Below are 15,696 nucleotides of genomic sequence, written 5' to 3'. Positions count from 1 at the left end.
TTTCTCCGGGTACTCCGGTTTCCTCCCACATTCCAAAAACATGCTAGGTTAATTAGCCACTCCAAATTGTCCATAGGTATGAATGTGAGTGGGAATGGCTGGCCACCAGTCCAGTCCTGGGATAGGCTCCAGCACCCCCCCAACCCTTGTGAGGATAAGCGGTAGAAAATGAATGAATGAATGTTTTTGCTCTATTAGTTTGCGTGTGAGTGAGCATTCATAATTCATCCACCTCACAGGTGTGGCATATCAAGACAGCAGAATTATTGCACGGGGGTGTCTAAGGTCGGACACAATATGAGGCCACCCCAAAATGGGAGCAGGGGTCCAGAAACCAGTCCGTATCTGCTGTGACCACCATTTCTGATGGTGTTTAGCATCCCTGACATGCTAAATTGGTGACTATTGTGGGTGATCTTTGTGACACGAGATCGTGCATTAGCGAGCTGCTTGTGGACGAACGGCACAATTATGGGCCTCAGGATCTGGTCTTGGTATCTCGGTGCAGTCAATGATGCTGTCCATAGCATACGTGTGCCAGTACCATAACCCTGCCACCACCACTCGATCCTGTACAGCAAGAGGCCTTACCAGAGCATTTTCCTTCACTCTGAGGTTCTCCAGCACAACGTTTCCTAAAGACGACACAAAATAAAGAAAGGTTTATATTTCTTTGGCAACAACACTCATGCAGGTGATACAAAATGGGAATAGAAAAATTAAATATCTGTCCCGAGTGAGCAAACTAGGATCTCACATTTCCCTGTTTACCACTTTAAAATAGTTCCATCGATATCGAATGAGTCTCTACATGTCAGTGCTGTGATTGACAGGAGTTAAATTCAGGCTGTGACACGCCTTTCTCCCCAATCAGCTGGAATAGCCTCCCATCCCTTCCGTGGCCGTAACACAGTTACCTGCTATCAATCAATCAAGATGATGTTAAATGTTTATTTATCCATTGGAGATTTCTGCATGCAATACTCTTAGAATTCTCTATAAAATGTGTATTCTGGAAATATTATTGGATGTCGGAAGGTGTTAATTTGATTTTCATTGTTTCTGAAGGGGGAAATGTGCTCAGTTTTTGTACTTTTCCTTATTTGTCTGACCTTTAGGAACGGATAAATGATGAAAAGCAACAAAACTGTTTCCTATTCCCTTCAAGGATTGGCGACTCAGTGGTTCTTTAAATATGAGGATACTATTGACAGATTCTGCCGAGGGAATCCTATAATCATCTTTATTATGCGTGTGTCTGCGGTCTATTTGTTCACACAACGCACACAGAACATAAATAAATATTTAACATTATCCTGATTGATCGGTAGCAGGTAATGTTAAGCAGCCTTTCTTGTTATTCTGCCAACCGACTTTGCTGCTGCTAAGAAAAAGTGGATCATGACCGCAACAATCTAGCGTCGGCTACTTCCTGTTCCTCCCAGGGCTGCAGGGTGGCTTCATGTGTGTCACCGTGATGTCATCCTGACATACAGGTTTGTTAGCGTTGGGTTGCGCAAAGAAATCACCAAATTAGTCAGTAGCACCACTTTCTCTGCAATATTGCAAATGATGCATGCTCACAGATGCTAACACTGACTGACACATCCAAAAGTTACACTTGAAACGCTCACGTGAGCATCACAAGCCACGTGATGACAGCATTTTTGTAATGTTTTGCTAATAATGTGTGCACACGGCTTAGTGTAGTGTGTGTCCATACGGCACAGTAAAGCATCGTGGGAAAAAGTTAGCAAGGTTTATAGTAAACCCTGCTGACTGACTGTTAAAGATCTTTATCTTTTACTTGCTTGTTTATTTCTTGGATGACGTAGCACAAAGGCGGGAAGTTGATATGAAATGAAAATACAGATGATATAATACATCCATCTAGACACTGTCTTACAATTCGGCATGGCTTATAAAGTCGCAGAATAAAAAGAAAGATTTCCAAAGGTTGCACACAGCAATCGGCTCAATAGAGACAGCTTGCAATGTGTACTTCTACTTCGACAAGTAGAAGAGTTGCATCGAAGTAAGCTATATTTTAACGATAACGTTAATGCCGAAATTGAGATAAAACTTTGTTGTGTGAGGGTACATGTTCTACAATTCACGCCCCAAAATATATTTTTGTAGAAAGGGAAGCGACTGTTAACGAGCGACACAAGTGAACCAAGTCTGGCTCTCGAGCGGCTAGCTAGCTAGCTACATAGCTAGCTGCGCAGCTCACCTCCCCAGATCCCGATCTTGAGCTGGGACTTGTCCAGGTTCTCCACGTAGTCTCCGATGAACCTGTTGAGGAGGTCGCTGACCAACGACTCGAACACCATGACTGACGCCTCGGAGTTGGACTCTCCGCGTCGGACAGCGTCACTTTTCACCCGACTTCCGCATTAGGAGATGACAGCTGCGTCCATATCGATCACTCGGGGATCGAACGCTGACTGGGTCGATTAGCGATGTCTGTGCGCTATCGGGAATGACCAAAGGCGGAGCGCATCGATCAGTCAGCTGACTCCTTTCGAAGGGCGTGTTTGTTTATAAATGAGATTACGGAGAGTCATTTGATCTGATTTGACAGGAACATGTTTAATCCTGTTTGTGATATTTGCCTCATTTGAACATCTCAGTGTCGTGTCTCTGGTTCAAATGTGTGTTTTTATTTCACTTCCAGTGGATTGTGGAAGATGTTAGAAGGTCACGACGCCATACCAAGGACAGGACCTATCAGTACCTAATATCTAAAAAATGTTTTCCTGAAACATTTTTTCTGTGTTTTATTCAGTTAAAAATCAGAACGTTAAAATAAGATGATGATTTTTAAAAATCTATCTAAGTATTGGTATTAGTATGAACTAATATGGTATCAGATTGCAACCAAAATCTGCAGTATCGGCCAACACTATTTACAGGAAAACAGCGTCAGCAAGTCTTATTGTTGCTTATTGTTGAGGAAGCGTTCATGTCCATGAACAATGTGCACGTACGAGCATAGAAGCTCCAACATGATGCTGGGGCTGGACTGACCGTGACCTCTGACCCTACGAGGTGACTCAAAATAATGAGACCTTTAAAGGCCATGACGTAGCACTAGCTAGCCGGCTCGGGTGTTGATGTCCATGCGACACAAAACAGGAAGTTCTGGAGCGCTGTTGTTGTTCAGCCTCATTACGATCTTGTTAAAACGTTTCCTGCCGATTGGACTTTAACCTCGGAGCGTGGAGCGCGGCGCTGATTTGATTTGTTCTGAGTGTAGCTGTGATGTCACGAGCGTGCCGAGAGAACGGACGCCATGTTTGCCAGCTTAATGAGCAAGCTGATTGCGGCTAATAGAAGAAGTATGGAGCTAATGTTCTCCACGGAGAACACAATTAGGAGAAGATGGCTTCATAGAAAAGAACACGTGACGCCATGTTGCATCAGGAGGAAGAACATAAAGTAGCTTTACTAATGATTAGCACGGCGATGTGCATGAAGAGCTTGAAGCTACCAATTCACTGACCAAAATATTAGGTACACTACCTGATATAAAAAAAAGCAAAATGTTCTCCACCTTTGTACTCATCTCACTAGATTGGTCTGCGTACCAAGTGACCCCGAGTGTTTCCATTTGACCTTTTAGTATGAGGCAAACCAGCCGGTTACCATGGTAACATGTATAGGGGGAATGAAAACAAAAAAATACATTGGCCTATTAGTATGAAAAATGAGATGACATCATCAACGTGCCAATCAATTTAAGGTCACAGCGATGTTGCAGAGATGGTAATGATGATGATGACCCTGCCCCCGCTTCCCCGGGCTGGTCACGTGACCTCCTTTCATGAACTTTAAATGGCTGTCATGCCCTGGAGCGAGAGAGAAGGCGAAGAGTCGCGAACGCAGGTGAGTCTCCTCTCGCTTAAGCTCCGTATCTTATGTCACGTTCGCGCTTCCTGTTGATGAAATGTGTCATTTCTTCATATATTTTTATTCTTTGTGCCGCCTGCGGGAATAATGAGTACAGAAAGCAAGTATTTGATTTGAAATGGAGTCCTAGATGTTGACTTTGGCTGATGCTGGAGATACATGAAGACTTTTAGTCTTTGTTCATCAAACAAGATCAATTGTGACACTTGGACGTCCCAGGTTATGACTGACAGTTGCCTGCTTCCTGCCTTCAGGCCCAGAGGATTGTGGGTAGCGTAGTCTAGTGCACTGCTTCGAGTACCTCTTGTGGTATTTGAGAGTAAAAAATATTTTCCAGCATATATACATTGGGGAACTAAAAATACCTCTTTACAAATATATTTGCAGTACCTCATTTTTATGGTATTTATTGTATAATTAATTTGTATTATTTTGAGTATGTTATGCTATTGTATGGTTTATTTGATTGGGACATCCTGAACAACTTACATGAAAAAAAATAAAATTACAATAAATCAAATAAAATCAATTATGATTTCATATTAATGATATATATCTATAAATAAGTATATAAGGAATAAATAAAGAAATAAAGAAAAACTTACATTAAAAAATAAAAATTACAATAAATCAAATAAAATCAATTATGATTTAATATTATTGATATATATATATAAATAAATAACATGTAACAATGCATAGATACTGTAACTTATGTCGAGAAAAAAGAAGGAAACTGATAAAAATGAGCAAAAACAGTAAAAACCATCGACTGTATGTTAAACGACAGACAACAAATACAATCAGTGTTATAATAAGAGGAAATTACATTCTAACAATATCAATACTCTATATACTAACTATACTATATTAGAAATATTAGAATTCCCGCCCAAAAAAAGAACCCCCAAAACAACACTTTTAAGTTTTAATTTAATTTAATTTAATTTAATTTAATTTAATTTAATTTAATTTAATTTAATTTAATTTAATTTAATTTAATTTAATTTAATTTAATTTAATTTAGAATTGTTGTCCATAAGGCTTTTTTTCATAATTATTTCTTTCTTATTATTACTCATATTCTATATATTCCAAAAGCTGGAAAGAAAAACGTTTGAGAGGCACCGGTCTAGCGACGCCAGGATGTCAGGATCTCTGCTGCTCTGCTGCTGGACCCTCAGTCTGCTGACGCTCTCGTCGGCACTGGTCCACCAGAACCACCAAAACCTCCAGGCGGACAACGACCTGGCGGCCCCGAGCCACGCCGAGTCCTCCTACCTGTCCCAAACAGGTCAGGGATGCTTGCATGTGCTTTAACAACCATGGGATCATCATCGTTATCATCATCGTTATCATCATCGTTATCATCATTGATATCGTCTGTGCGTTTCCATGGGCAGAACGAGGCCACGCCCCCGCCCTCCTGCATGTCGATTCAGTGGAGGATCACTTCCTGATGGAGTCGGGCTCCTATGACGAGGTGGGACCGACACGGCGAGAACCGCAGGACCCGACCGAATGTGACAGTGTCAGTGTCTTCTCCCCCGCAGGACTCGGCGGTGGCAGCAGTGGCGGCGGCGGCGGCCTTGCAGCAGCAAGGACGCGCCATGCGCTCGCCTCGCCGTTGCATCCCTCACCAGCAGTCGTGTCTGGGCTACCCACTTCCCTGCTGTGACCCCTGTGACACCTGCTACTGCCGCTTCTTCAACGCCATCTGCTATTGCCGCCGCGTGGGCCACGCTTGCCCGCCCAGACGCACCTAACACGCCAGCATTCCTTTTCCTGTCCACGCCGGGGAATAAACGTCTCAAATATCAACTTGGTGTCTTCTGGGTCTCTGATGGTGTTTGGTGTGTTTGAGGTTCTTATGTTCATACGTCATCACGACAACACGCCTACGACATCAACGACATACGACAACATTTGGTGTTCTTTCTTTTATTGAACATCAGAGTGAAAATGAAAGCGCTCAGTTAGAGGCGATGGTCTGGTCCATCCAGGCACGGAGCTCGGTGACACGGGCGTACACGCCAGGCATGGTGGGCGTGCAAGTTCCACTTCCCCAGGACACGATACCCACCAGAGTCCAGGCGCCGGCCTTCTCGCAGACCAGGGGGCCGCCAGAGTCGCCCTGGGAAAGACGACAAAATCGTTACCGAAGAAAGTAAACCAGAGTGGACCAATCAGACGAGGGCGCCGCCCACCATGCAGGAGGAAGCTCCGGAGGCGCCGGCGCAGATCATCAGGTTGCTGATCTTGTTGCCCCAGTAACGGCGGCACTGGTCGTTGGTCAGCAGGGGCAGGGAGGCCTGCTGCAGGAGGGCGGGGGTGTCGGGGGCTGAAACACAACGTTGAGGTTAGCACGTGCCCCCTCGATGGCCGGTGCGGCGGCGCGCCCTCACCGTTGTGGCGGGTCAGACCCCAGCCGGTGGTCACACACTTCATTCCGCCGGGGAAGTTGTCGCCCGCCTCGGCCACGCACACGGGGGACACGCGCATGTTCATCTGGGCGGGCGTGGCCAGCTTGATGAGCAGGATGTCGTTGTTGATGGTGAAGCCGTTGTAGCGGGGGTGCTTGAACACCTGGCGGGAGGTCGCGTCGTTGGTGACAAAGAGGTAGCGAAGGCGGGGCTTCAGCCCCCCCCCCCCCCATGAATAAAAAGTCTCACCTTGCCGACTCTCAAGACCTGGATGTCCTCAGCCGTGGAGGAGCGGTCGTGCTCGCCAACGACCACGCGGTGGGAGGTCCTAAGTACGGTGATGACAACAAGATGATGTCACTTTCACCATGTCATCATGTGACATGTGACATGGCATCATGTGACACGTGCTGGCTGGTGACTTTTAGGAGGTGGACAAGAAACGAGGAGGAGGTCACCTGACGTTGCAGTGAGCGGCCGTCACAACCCAGTTCTCGTTGATGAGGGAGCCGCCACAGAAGTGGAAGCCAGTGTAGTCCTGCAACAGAGCGGGCGCTGTGACATCACTTCCTGTGTGTGTATGTGTGTGTGTGTGTGTGTACCTGCAGGGACACCTGCCAGGGCCAGGAGTGAGGCACCGCCTCCTCACCGTTGACGATACGAGAGTATCCGGTGATGACGGGAGGGATGGCGGGGTTGCCGCAACCTGATGACATCATCCATGTGACAATGTGGTCTCAGATGCTAGCATGCTAACAATAAACGTCTCACCGTAGGCGGCGCCGGCGAAGGCGAGGCAGGAGAGGATCCACAGGAAGGCCATGGCTCGATCATGCCTGGTCCGTCTCACCCGGCAGCTTTTATACGGCCAAGCAGCCGCCTGATTGGATGGGCAGCGACGGAGGCGGAGTCAGGACACGCTATCAGAGGACGGTGGGAGTTTGGACAGGTTGCACTTGTGGGAAGTTTGCAGCTGATGATGAAGAACATCCTACATGGCTTCACATGTTCTAGTCTTCACCAGGTTCTTCTCCTCGGAGAAGAACATGGAGATGTGGCGATATCATCCTTTTTCTGATGTGACCTCGACCTCCCATAGAAAATCCCGTAACTTTGCACTGAGAAACATAGTCAGTCGCGGTGCCAAATAAATGCCGGCATTGCACACACGTCATGTATGTTTGCTGCGTTCAAGGACACTGACGGAAAAAAATACACATCAATGTAGTTGAAGGTCACATGTTCCGCATGTGTGTCTTTCCCAGCACATTATTGACATTGAACATATATACCGTAACGGCGGTTAGCGGTTAGCATCTTTTCAAATGAATAAATAAAGTAATGACATCAGGGAGTTTACATGGAACTTGCTTGCTTACAAATAATTACTGATAAATTAATAAATTACTAAAATGACTATAATGACCTCACCAGCTTCTTTAAGATGGCGGGCAGGTTAATATTCGACCTACCGTTCTTATACCGTTCTATAACATCCCACAGCGAGGTAATATGTAAGGTAATATGTATGTAGAAGTAACAACAGACAAGATATAATGCACAATACAGTCACCATGTACAACAACAGTATAGCAAAGCACTATGGGAAACAGGAAGAGAGCCCCCATCCAGTGCTGGGCGTACTACAGTATGTCAACGTCAACGTCACATGCGCTTGTATGCTCTCCATTTTGTTGCCTTTTCCTGGTTTCAGTTTCAAGTTCAGTCTGTACGGTACAGATACATGAATAAATATTAGCACTTTTTCTAGTGGGCGAAAACATTTCTGTCCCTTGGGGGGGTGGGGGGGGGGGCATGACAGAAAATGGCAGATATCGGAATTGGAAATAAATGGACAATATTGGTTATAGGTTATATTGGTTATCATTCATTCATTCATTTTCTTATCCTTATGAGGGTCGCGGGGGTGCTGGAGCCTATCCCAGCTGTCTTGGGGCAAGAGGCGGGGTCCACCCTGGACTGGTGGCCAGCCAATCACAGGGCACATATAGACAAACAACCATTCACACTCACATTGATAGACACATTCATCAAGCCATTCAAGCATGTTCTGCTACTTGACAGGAAATAGCCATATTAAGATCATATATATATATATATATATATATATATAAGAAAAATATACACTGAAATATACATCCATTTTGTTCCTTCGCCCATTCTTTTGTCTAATTCACTTGCACCTAAAATGTGTGCTAAAGGCGGCCAGGCTTCGGTTCTCACCGCTAGGCCTCTTAGCATTAGCAAATATACATATATATATACATATATACACAGACTTTCTTTTCTCACATAAACAACTAATATACATCACAGAGGCATCAAAAGTACTAAAAAATACTACATATCGTGGTGTACTTAAAAACACTTGTTTTTCACCAACCTGAAACACATGAAAGAGCAGGAACAGTTGGTCGTCTCTCCAACACACAAGTTGATTTATTTCTTCTTCACCGCTGAGTGGGGCCTTCCCGACAACCAAGCCGCAGCGCCCCCCTGTGGCGCCGCTGTGCAACAGCACCGAGCAGCCATTAGTGCCCTACTTTCTACCAACAATTATAGGAAGATTCAATGAAAAACATTGAATTCATTCTGAATGAATGTATGGATGTTGTATTTTAATGCATCTTTTATCTCATATCTTTAACTTATATCTATTGTTTATATATTTTTGCTTCACTGTAAAGCATCTTTGAGTACTCTGAAAAGCGCTTTGCAAATAAAATGTATTATTATTTTGGGGAAATATATATATTTGTGTAAATTGGGTGATTGGATTATCTTACAAATTAGAGACAATAGTAAAAATAATGTTTTTCTATTTCTATGAAGTATAAGTTGATCATCTATGGAGGGGGACAACACCATATAAAACTCTTTGGGAACGGCCGGCTGCTCTGTTTGTGACGTGACCCCGCCTCTTTGTGACCCATCCTGATGGATGCAGTCCAGACTGTCAACACCGAACCTCAGTGGGCTGCAAGACCCGAGCAGATCTCAAGCGTCTTGTAAATATTTCACAGCAGTTTCTTCTTGGGCTGGCAAACGTCCCAAAAGGCCTCTTGAACGGTTCTTCAAGCTGCTGTGGGCCACGAAGGCGGGTGGAGAACTGCTGCAGAACATCGAGGAAGATGTTTGTTTGATGTCCCAACGACATCACGTGGGAAACAATATTTAGCATCAGAAGAAGAAGAAGGGCTGTACAGTGGTCGAGTGGTTAGCACGCAGACCTCACAGTTAGGAGACCAGGGTTCGATTCCACCCTCGGCCATCTCTGTGTGGAGTTTGCATGCGTGGGTTTTCTCCGGGTACTCCGGGTTCCTCCCACATTCCAAAAACATGCTAGGTTAATTAGCCACTCCAAATTGTCCATAGGTATGAATGTGAGTGTGAATGGTTGTTTGTCTATATGTGCCCTGGGATTGGCTGGCCACCAGTCCAGGGTGGACCCCGCCTCTCGCCCCAAGACAGCTGGGATAGGCTCCAGCACCCCTCGTGAGGAAAAGCGGTAAAAAATGAATGAAGAAGAAGAAGACGGTGATGATGTTCACGTGCTTTTATTGTTGTAAAACACTGTGTCTTCCTGTTTAGTTGCTGGCCAGGATCTGGTCGACCCAGGCGCGGAGCTCGGTGACACGGGCATAGACGGCGGGGGTGGAGGTGGAGCAACGGCTGCTTCCCCAGGACACGATTCCGACCAGGGTCCAGGCGTTGTCCTTCTCGCACACCAGAGGGCCACCAGAGTCTCCCTGCCGGGGGGGGAGGAGTCAAGGGTTAGTGGCGGGAAGAGGACAGAGTGTGCCAGCCGGGTGGGCGGGGTCTCACCATGCAGGAAGTGGCTCCGTCTCCACCGGCGCAGATCATGACGTCAGAGATGTTGCTGCCCCAGTGCCTCTTGCACTGCTCGTTGGACAGGAGGGGGAGGGCGGCCTGCTGCAGCTTGTTGGGGGTGCTGGGAGCTGCAAGACAAGCACGCCGCGCTCAGACACGCCCGCCACGCTCAGACACGCCCGCCGCGCTCAGACACGCCCGCCGCTTGACGCCGACACACACTCAGACTCACCGTTGTAGCGGGTCAGGCCCCAGCCGGAGGTCACGCAGGTCATGCTGGGGGCGAAGGAGTCCGTGGACTCGGCCAGGCAGACGGGGGACACGTTGGTGCCCAGGCGGGCGGGCGTGGACAGCTTGATGAGGGCGATGTCGTTGTTGATGGTGCGGGGGTTCCACTTGGGGTGGGTGAACACCTTGGCGGGCCTCAGCGTCTGCACGGCCTCGTTGGAGCCGTAGCCCTTATCGTGCTCGCCGGCGATCACGCGGTGGTAGGTCCTGCCACGAGTTAGCGGTTAACGTTAAAACACAACGCCGGGCGCGGAGGAAGCTTTGAAAGCTCGCGACGGCGCCCGGGGTCACCTGACGTTGCAGTGAGCGGCCGTCACCACCCAGTTCTCGTTGATGAGCGAGCCGCCGCAGAAGTGGAAGCCGTTGGATTGCTGACGGAGACAAAGGCGTCACTGGCAGGAGGAAGGAAGGCGAGGAAGAAGAAGAGCCGGAGGTCAGCTGACTCACCTGCAGAGACACCTGCCAGGGCCAGGAGTGGGGCACCGCCTCCTCGCCGTTGACGATGCGGGCGTACCCGGTCACCTCGGGGGGGATGGCGGGGGTGCCGCAGCCTGACAACAAACAACCGAATGACTAAATGAAGAATCGACGCCGCCAATTTCGAGCGAGCTCAGAACCTTCGCAACTTCTCACCGTAGGCGGCGCTGACGAAGGCGAGGCAGGAGACGATCCAGAGGAAGGCCATGACGACGATGATGCCGGTGAGTGAACGCCTCGCTCTTTTTATCCCAAACCTCGCCCTGCCTCGGCCAATCAGAGCCGAGTCCGTTATCAACCATCATGAGGCCACCAGCTGGTTATCAACGGCCAAGCGGCGGCCAAGTCGCACGCTCTGATTGGCTGCTGCCGTTGGGTTAGGGTTAGCTTGCACGTTAGCAAACACGTTCCTAGGAAAAAACAGCAAAATGTGACTGATGTATCCTTCTCGTGTATAAAAAAGATGATTTCACTGATTTATTAAAGGTTCATAAATTTATAGTAATTCATCTCATGCCGCTGTAGAACAGAGGGGCCCAAATTGCGGTTCAGGGGCCACTTTCGGCTCACAAACTGTTTTTTATTGGTCCTTGGTATCTTGTAAAAATAAAAATAAATTCACGATTAATGAGATTAATGCTAAAAAAAAATGCTTATTGCACTGTAAATATGGCAGCCATCATGAAGTCACGAGTCGGCAGCAGTGTTAGCATGCTTCCATTCTCACGCTGATAACATGTGAATGACAACACGTGTGTTTTCTCCGCTAATGCTCATGAACGTACGGATACAGTATTTATGTACTCAACAATTCAAACGGAGCAAAAATGTTCAAAACACATCCAAACTTTTATTTTTAACAAACACAGGCTGCACGGTGGTCGAGTGGTTAGCACGCAGACCTCACAGCTTGGAGGCCAGGGTTCAATTCCACCGTCGGCCATCTCTGTGTGGAGTTTGCATTTGGGTTTTTTCCAGGTACTGGTTTCCTCCCACATTCCAAAAACATGCTAGGTTAATTAGCCACTCCAAATTGTCCATAGGTATGAATGTGAGTGTGAATGGTTGTTTGTCTATATGTGCCCTGGGATTGGCTGGACACCAGTCCAGGGTGTACCCCGCCTCTCGCCCCGAGACAGCTGGGATAGGCTCCAGCACCCTTACAAGCATTGTGGGGAAAAGCGGTAGAAAATGAATGAATGAATGAATACTACATAGAGTACACTCATCAGTATAACACACCGCTAAATACACACTGACCAGTGTAATACACCACATAAGGTGTAATAAGGTGTAATATAGTTTTATTTCCAATTGTAATGCTTGACGTTTGATTGGAGCTTTTACGCTGAAAGGGCCGCTTAGTTTTACTTTGAAATGCGGGGAGGGACAACGTCAGCGTGAACTTTGAGTGTGTCGAGCAATTCTTGGAGTCGGATCCTGTGGAAGGTGGACGTTCAGGACCGCGGACTCGGCGCGCCCCGGTCCTCTCGACTGAGCCCGGTTCCGACATGCTGCAGCCGGGTAACGACACCCGCGGATGGGCCGAGGCGTCCGCGTCTAACCGGTCCGGCTCTCCAGACGACGGTCCCGGTCCGGAGGCGGTGGTCGTCCCGGTCTTGTTCGGGCTGATCTTCACGGCGGGCCTGGTGGGCAACACGCTGGTTCTACTGGTCACGTGCAGGGTGTCGCGCGCGGGAGCGGGTTCGGGGGGGTCGCCGCCCGGAAACCCCACCAACATCTTCATCAGCAACCTGAGCGTGGCCGACCTCCTCTTCCTCCTGCTGTGCGTGCCTTTCCACGCCACCATCTACTCGCTGCCCAACTGGGTGTTCGGAGGGTTCGTGTGCAGGTTCGGCCACTTCTTCGCGTCCGTCAGCGTCCTCGTCAGCGTCTTCACGCTGGTCGCCATGTCCGTGGACCGCTACGTGGCCGTGGTTCGCTCCGACCCCTCCCGCGGCATCCGCACCCGCAGGAACGCGCTGGTGGGCGTCGGCGTCATATGGACCGTGTCTCTGGTGGTCTCGGTCCCGGTGGCCCAGCACCAGGTCCTCATCGAGCACCCGAGCGCCCCCAACAGCACCTTCTGCTGGGAGCGCTGGTCTGGACGAGCCAGGCACACCTACAAGGTCTCCATGGTCCTGGTGGGCTTCGTGGTTCCGCTGCTGCTCATCAGCTGCTGTTACGTCAGGGTCGGCCCGCGCATGCGCGTCAACAAGTTGTCATGGTTTAGTTTTGGAACTTGACTGAATGCTTTTTTTGGGGTTTTTTCTCCCCTCAGGTTCTATGTCATCTTCACAAAAAGATGAAGAACATGTCCAAGAGGTCCGAGCACGCCAAGCAGAAGGTACGCTTGAGAACATCTAACGAGCGTGACCTTGAAGGTCAAACTCTTCAAGGAGGAGTCGTAAAAGATGACAGAGAGCAGACGAGGAGCTGAGCAGATCCCAGATCAGTTTACAGCAGCGGGTTCAGTGCTAAATATTTAGACAGCAGACTAAGAATAGTCCTCACAAAGATGGCTGCAGGTCACGTGACTCAGTGTGGCAGGAGTCCACGCCCTCATGTGACTTTTGACCCCGTGATAAAAACTAATGAATAATAAAGACCGCTATAAAGTCCAACATGGGTGTGTCTGATCCCGCAGACCACGCAGACGGTGCTCCTGGTCATCACCGCCTTCGCCATCTGCTGGATCCCCCATCACGTGATCACCATGTGGGCGGAGTTTGGCACCTTCCCGCTGACCGACGCGTCCTTCGCCTTCCGCATCGTCTCACACTGCCTGTCCTACGCGCACTCCTGCGTCAACCCCGTCCTCTACGCCTTCCTGTCGGAGAGGTTCCGCAAGGCCTGCGGTCAGGTGTTCACCTTGCCCTTGTGGGGCCCGGCGCCCTCCAGGGGCTCGGGGCCGCGCAGCCGCACGGACAACCCGTCCAGCACGCACTCCACCACCAACATATGAAGGCGGGACCGACCGTACGTGATTGACAGATGCTTTACTCTGCCAGGAGTGATGACTTAGGGCAGGGGTGGGCAAACTACGGCCCGGGGGCCACATCCGGCCCGCCAAGTGTTTGAATATGGCCCGCCTGTTCTTTCCAAAATATTTCATTGAAACTCAACGTACAACCTGGCATCATGGCTTGAGACAACCTTTTGATGGTCCAAGTAGCGGTTTTATCAATTTCGTTATTTGATGTGGTCTGATGTTTACAAAATGCTCCTGAAAAAAGGGACACAAGCACATAATAATAATAATTAAAATAATAATAATAATACTAATAATAATAATTCATTCATTTTTACCGCTTATCCTCACGAGGGTCGCGGGGGTGCTGGAGCCTATCCCAGCTGTCTTGGGGCGAGAGGTGGGGTACACCCTGGACTGGTCGTAATAATAATAATAATAATAATAATAATAATATAATAATAATTCATTCATTTTTTACCGCTTATCCTCACAAGGGTCGCGGGGGGCGCTGGAGCCTATGCCAGTTGTCTTGGGGCAAGAGGTGGGGTACACCCTGGACTGGTCGTAATAATATAATAATAATAATAATAATAACATTTTCTACCACTTTTCCTCGCGAGGGTCGCGGGGGTGCTGAGCCTATCCCAGCTTCTTGGGGCTAGAGGCGGGGTACACCTGGACTGGTCGTAATAATAATAATAATAATAATAATAAAAATAAATTTATAACGCACTTTAGATCAAATAAATGATCTCAAAGTGCACATATAGCAGACTACATGACACTTTTACGTGTAAAATATGTGTAAAAATATACGTGTACAAATGGACTGTCACGTGTAACTTAGTATATAGTCTGCCCCCCCCCCCCGTCAATTTTATTAAATCAATGCGGCCCGCGAGTCAAAAAGTTTGCCCACCCCTGACTTAGGGTCATGTGACAACAGGACGTTTGGTTGGCCCACAGCAAAAAAAAACAAACATTTTTGACCGGGTGGGCTATGTGACCCAGCATCACCCTGCAATGAAAAGCAACGAGCCAAATTGTGGACATTTGTAAAACTTCACAAATAACTTTATTTAAATGCTTTTTCCGCTTTTCTGACCTATGAATGTAGTTCAAAACCAGTTTTTACCAGTTTAACCCAAAGTTGCAGATAAGGAACTTTGTGCATTCGGAAGTGAGCCATGAAAGAAATTTGGGATGGCTCACAACGCTCGCTTTCAAAAGGCGGGGTAAAACTGCCCCCTTGTGATGTCACAAAGGGGCGGACTTCCTTATAAGGGCGTGACTGTAATCCGGATAAGTGCTCTGCCCTCCCCTAAGCTTTGCTCCTTTGTTTACTTGCTTGCAAAGCCACATTTGTTGACAATTCCCAACGACGCCACCGTCAGGCACAAGTGGTTGGAGTTCGATTCCCTACCAGCAAAATAAATGCATTTCACACAGGACTGTTTTGTCAACATGGGTCAGCAAGCAGTAAATAATTTATCAGTGTCCTGTTTATTTTGTCGTGGAGCAAAAGTGCTTGCATAAAGAGAGCGGGTTGCTAATAGCTGTTTCCCACTACACCAGAATGCTAAAATGCTAAAGCTACTTACCGTTGAGACGTCTTGTAACCTTTTTTCATGAGAAACTTTGGCTACTTCCGGGATCTAACACATATGGACTGCAGTTTGAAGGTGAGCTTGTGCAAAATAACTGTGTGCCAGGCACAATAGGTTTTTTATCCTCAAACACAAACAAAAAGTATCTGCTAACGTTGTGCTT

General features: G+C 47.8%; 5 protein-coding genes across 8 annotated transcripts in view; 2 read left to right on the top strand and 3 right to left on the bottom strand.

Annotated features, from left to right (window-relative positions):
- The window catches only part of vps13c (vacuolar protein sorting 13 homolog C), a 34,239-nt gene extending 31,777 nt beyond the window's left edge, over positions 1-2,462 (bottom strand). For all 4 annotated transcript variants that reach the window (XM_058088360.1, XM_058088362.1, XM_058088361.1 and 1 more), the window contains exons 1-2: positions 2,234-2,462; positions 592-635 (exon numbers count right to left, since the gene is read on the bottom strand). In XM_058088360.1, the coding sequence (XP_057944343.1) occupies positions 592-635; positions 2,234-2,333 (144 nt within the window). In that variant the 5' untranslated portion in view covers positions 2,334-2,462. The remainder of the gene's footprint in view (positions 1-591; positions 636-2,233) is intronic.
- A 1,159-nt stretch (positions 2,463-3,621) lies between these two features.
- On the top strand, positions 3,622-5,716 carry agrp (agouti related neuropeptide). The gene is made up of 4 exons (XM_058088865.1): positions 3,622-3,888; positions 5,014-5,206; positions 5,316-5,395; positions 5,466-5,716. The coding sequence occupies exons 1-4, from the start codon at positions 3,838-3,840 to the stop codon at positions 5,676-5,678; spliced, it is 537 nt and encodes a 178-aa protein (XP_057944848.1). The 5' UTR covers positions 3,622-3,837; the 3' UTR covers positions 5,679-5,716.
- Positions 5,717-5,837: 121 nt separating this feature from the next.
- Positions 5,838-8,823, bottom strand: LOC131139344 (chymotrypsin A-like). The gene is made up of 8 exons (XM_058088864.1): positions 8,740-8,823; positions 7,107-7,255; positions 6,938-7,041; positions 6,794-6,873; positions 6,585-6,663; positions 6,318-6,498; positions 6,120-6,253; positions 5,838-6,046 (listed from the first exon to the last, which is right to left on the bottom strand). Exons 2-8 carry the CDS (start codon positions 7,156-7,158, stop codon positions 5,885-5,887), a joined length of 792 nt encoding a protein of 263 aa, XP_057944847.1. The 5' UTR covers positions 7,159-7,255; positions 8,740-8,823; the 3' UTR covers positions 5,838-5,884.
- A 1,074-nt stretch (positions 8,824-9,897) lies between these two features.
- Positions 9,898-11,271, bottom strand: LOC131139701 (chymotrypsin B-like). The gene is made up of 6 exons (XM_058089541.1): positions 11,109-11,271; positions 10,923-11,026; positions 10,767-10,846; positions 10,420-10,682; positions 10,182-10,315; positions 9,898-10,105 (listed from the first exon to the last, which is right to left on the bottom strand). Exons 1-6 carry the CDS (start codon positions 11,158-11,160, stop codon positions 9,944-9,946), a joined length of 795 nt encoding a protein of 264 aa, XP_057945524.1. The 5' UTR covers positions 11,161-11,271; the 3' UTR covers positions 9,898-9,943.
- A 1,119-nt stretch (positions 11,272-12,390) lies between these two features.
- Positions 12,391-15,519, top strand: galr1b (galanin receptor 1b). The gene is made up of 3 exons (XM_058089540.1): positions 12,391-13,144; positions 13,234-13,299; positions 13,600-15,519. The coding sequence occupies exons 1-3, from the start codon at positions 12,464-12,466 to the stop codon at positions 13,915-13,917; spliced, it is 1,065 nt and encodes a 354-aa protein (XP_057945523.1). The 5' UTR covers positions 12,391-12,463; the 3' UTR covers positions 13,918-15,519.
- Positions 15,520-15,696: the final 177 nt, after the last annotated feature.

Source organism: Doryrhamphus excisus, chromosome 12 (assembly GCF_030265055.1).
Source record: "Doryrhamphus excisus isolate RoL2022-K1 chromosome 12, RoL_Dexc_1.0, whole genome shotgun sequence".
NCBI lineage: Eukaryota > Metazoa > Chordata > Actinopteri > Syngnathiformes > Syngnathidae > Doryrhamphus > Doryrhamphus excisus.
This window is presented reverse-complemented; position numbering and strand designations above follow the sequence as displayed.

What these genes read in the sequence shown, in the direction of transcription:
- agrp (XM_058088865.1), top strand. Translation starts at nt 3,838, where the DNA reads ATGGCTGTCATGCCCTGGAGCGAGAGAGAAGGCGAAGAGTCGCGAACG. An exon ending in GCGAAGAGTCGCGAACGCAG is followed by an intron (nt 3,889 to 5,013) that starts GTGAGTCTCCTC and finishes ATATTCCAAAAG; the next exon opens with CTGGAAAGAAAAACGTTTGA. An exon ending in CTCCTACCTGTCCCAAACAG is followed by an intron (nt 5,207 to 5,315) that starts GTCAGGGATGCT and finishes TTCCATGGGCAG; the next exon opens with AACGAGGCCACGCCCCCGCC.
- LOC131139344 (XM_058088864.1), bottom strand. Translation starts at nt 7,158, where the DNA reads ATGGCCTTCCTGTGGATCCTCTCCTGCCTCGCCTTCGCCGGCGCCGCC. An exon ending in CCTGGCAGGTGTCCCTGCAG is followed by an intron (nt 6,874 to 6,937) that starts GTACACACACAC and finishes GCTCTGTTGCAG; the next exon opens with GACTACACTGGCTTCCACTT. An exon ending in CCGGAGCTTCCTCCTGCATG is followed by an intron (nt 6,047 to 6,119) that starts GTGGGCGGCGCC and finishes CGTCTTTCCCAG; the next exon opens with GGCGACTCTGGCGGCCCCCT.
- LOC131139701 (XM_058089541.1), bottom strand. Translation starts at nt 11,160, where the DNA reads ATGGCCTTCCTCTGGATCGTCTCCTGCCTCGCCTTCGTCAGCGCCGCC. An exon ending in CCTGGCAGGTGTCTCTGCAG is followed by an intron (nt 10,847 to 10,922) that starts GTGAGTCAGCTG and finishes TGTCTCCGTCAG; the next exon opens with CAATCCAACGGCTTCCACTT. An exon ending in GCCGCTCACTGCAACGTCAG is followed by an intron (nt 10,683 to 10,766) that starts GTGACCCCGGGC and finishes AACTCGTGGCAG; the next exon opens with GACCTACCACCGCGTGATCG.
- galr1b (XM_058089540.1), top strand. Translation starts at nt 12,464, where the DNA reads ATGCTGCAGCCGGGTAACGACACCCGCGGATGGGCCGAGGCGTCCGCG. An exon ending in TCAGCTGCTGTTACGTCAGG is followed by an intron (nt 13,145 to 13,233) that starts GTCGGCCCGCGC and finishes TTCTCCCCTCAG; the next exon opens with GTTCTATGTCATCTTCACAA. An exon ending in CCGAGCACGCCAAGCAGAAG is followed by an intron (nt 13,300 to 13,599) that starts GTACGCTTGAGA and finishes CTGATCCCGCAG; the next exon opens with ACCACGCAGACGGTGCTCCT.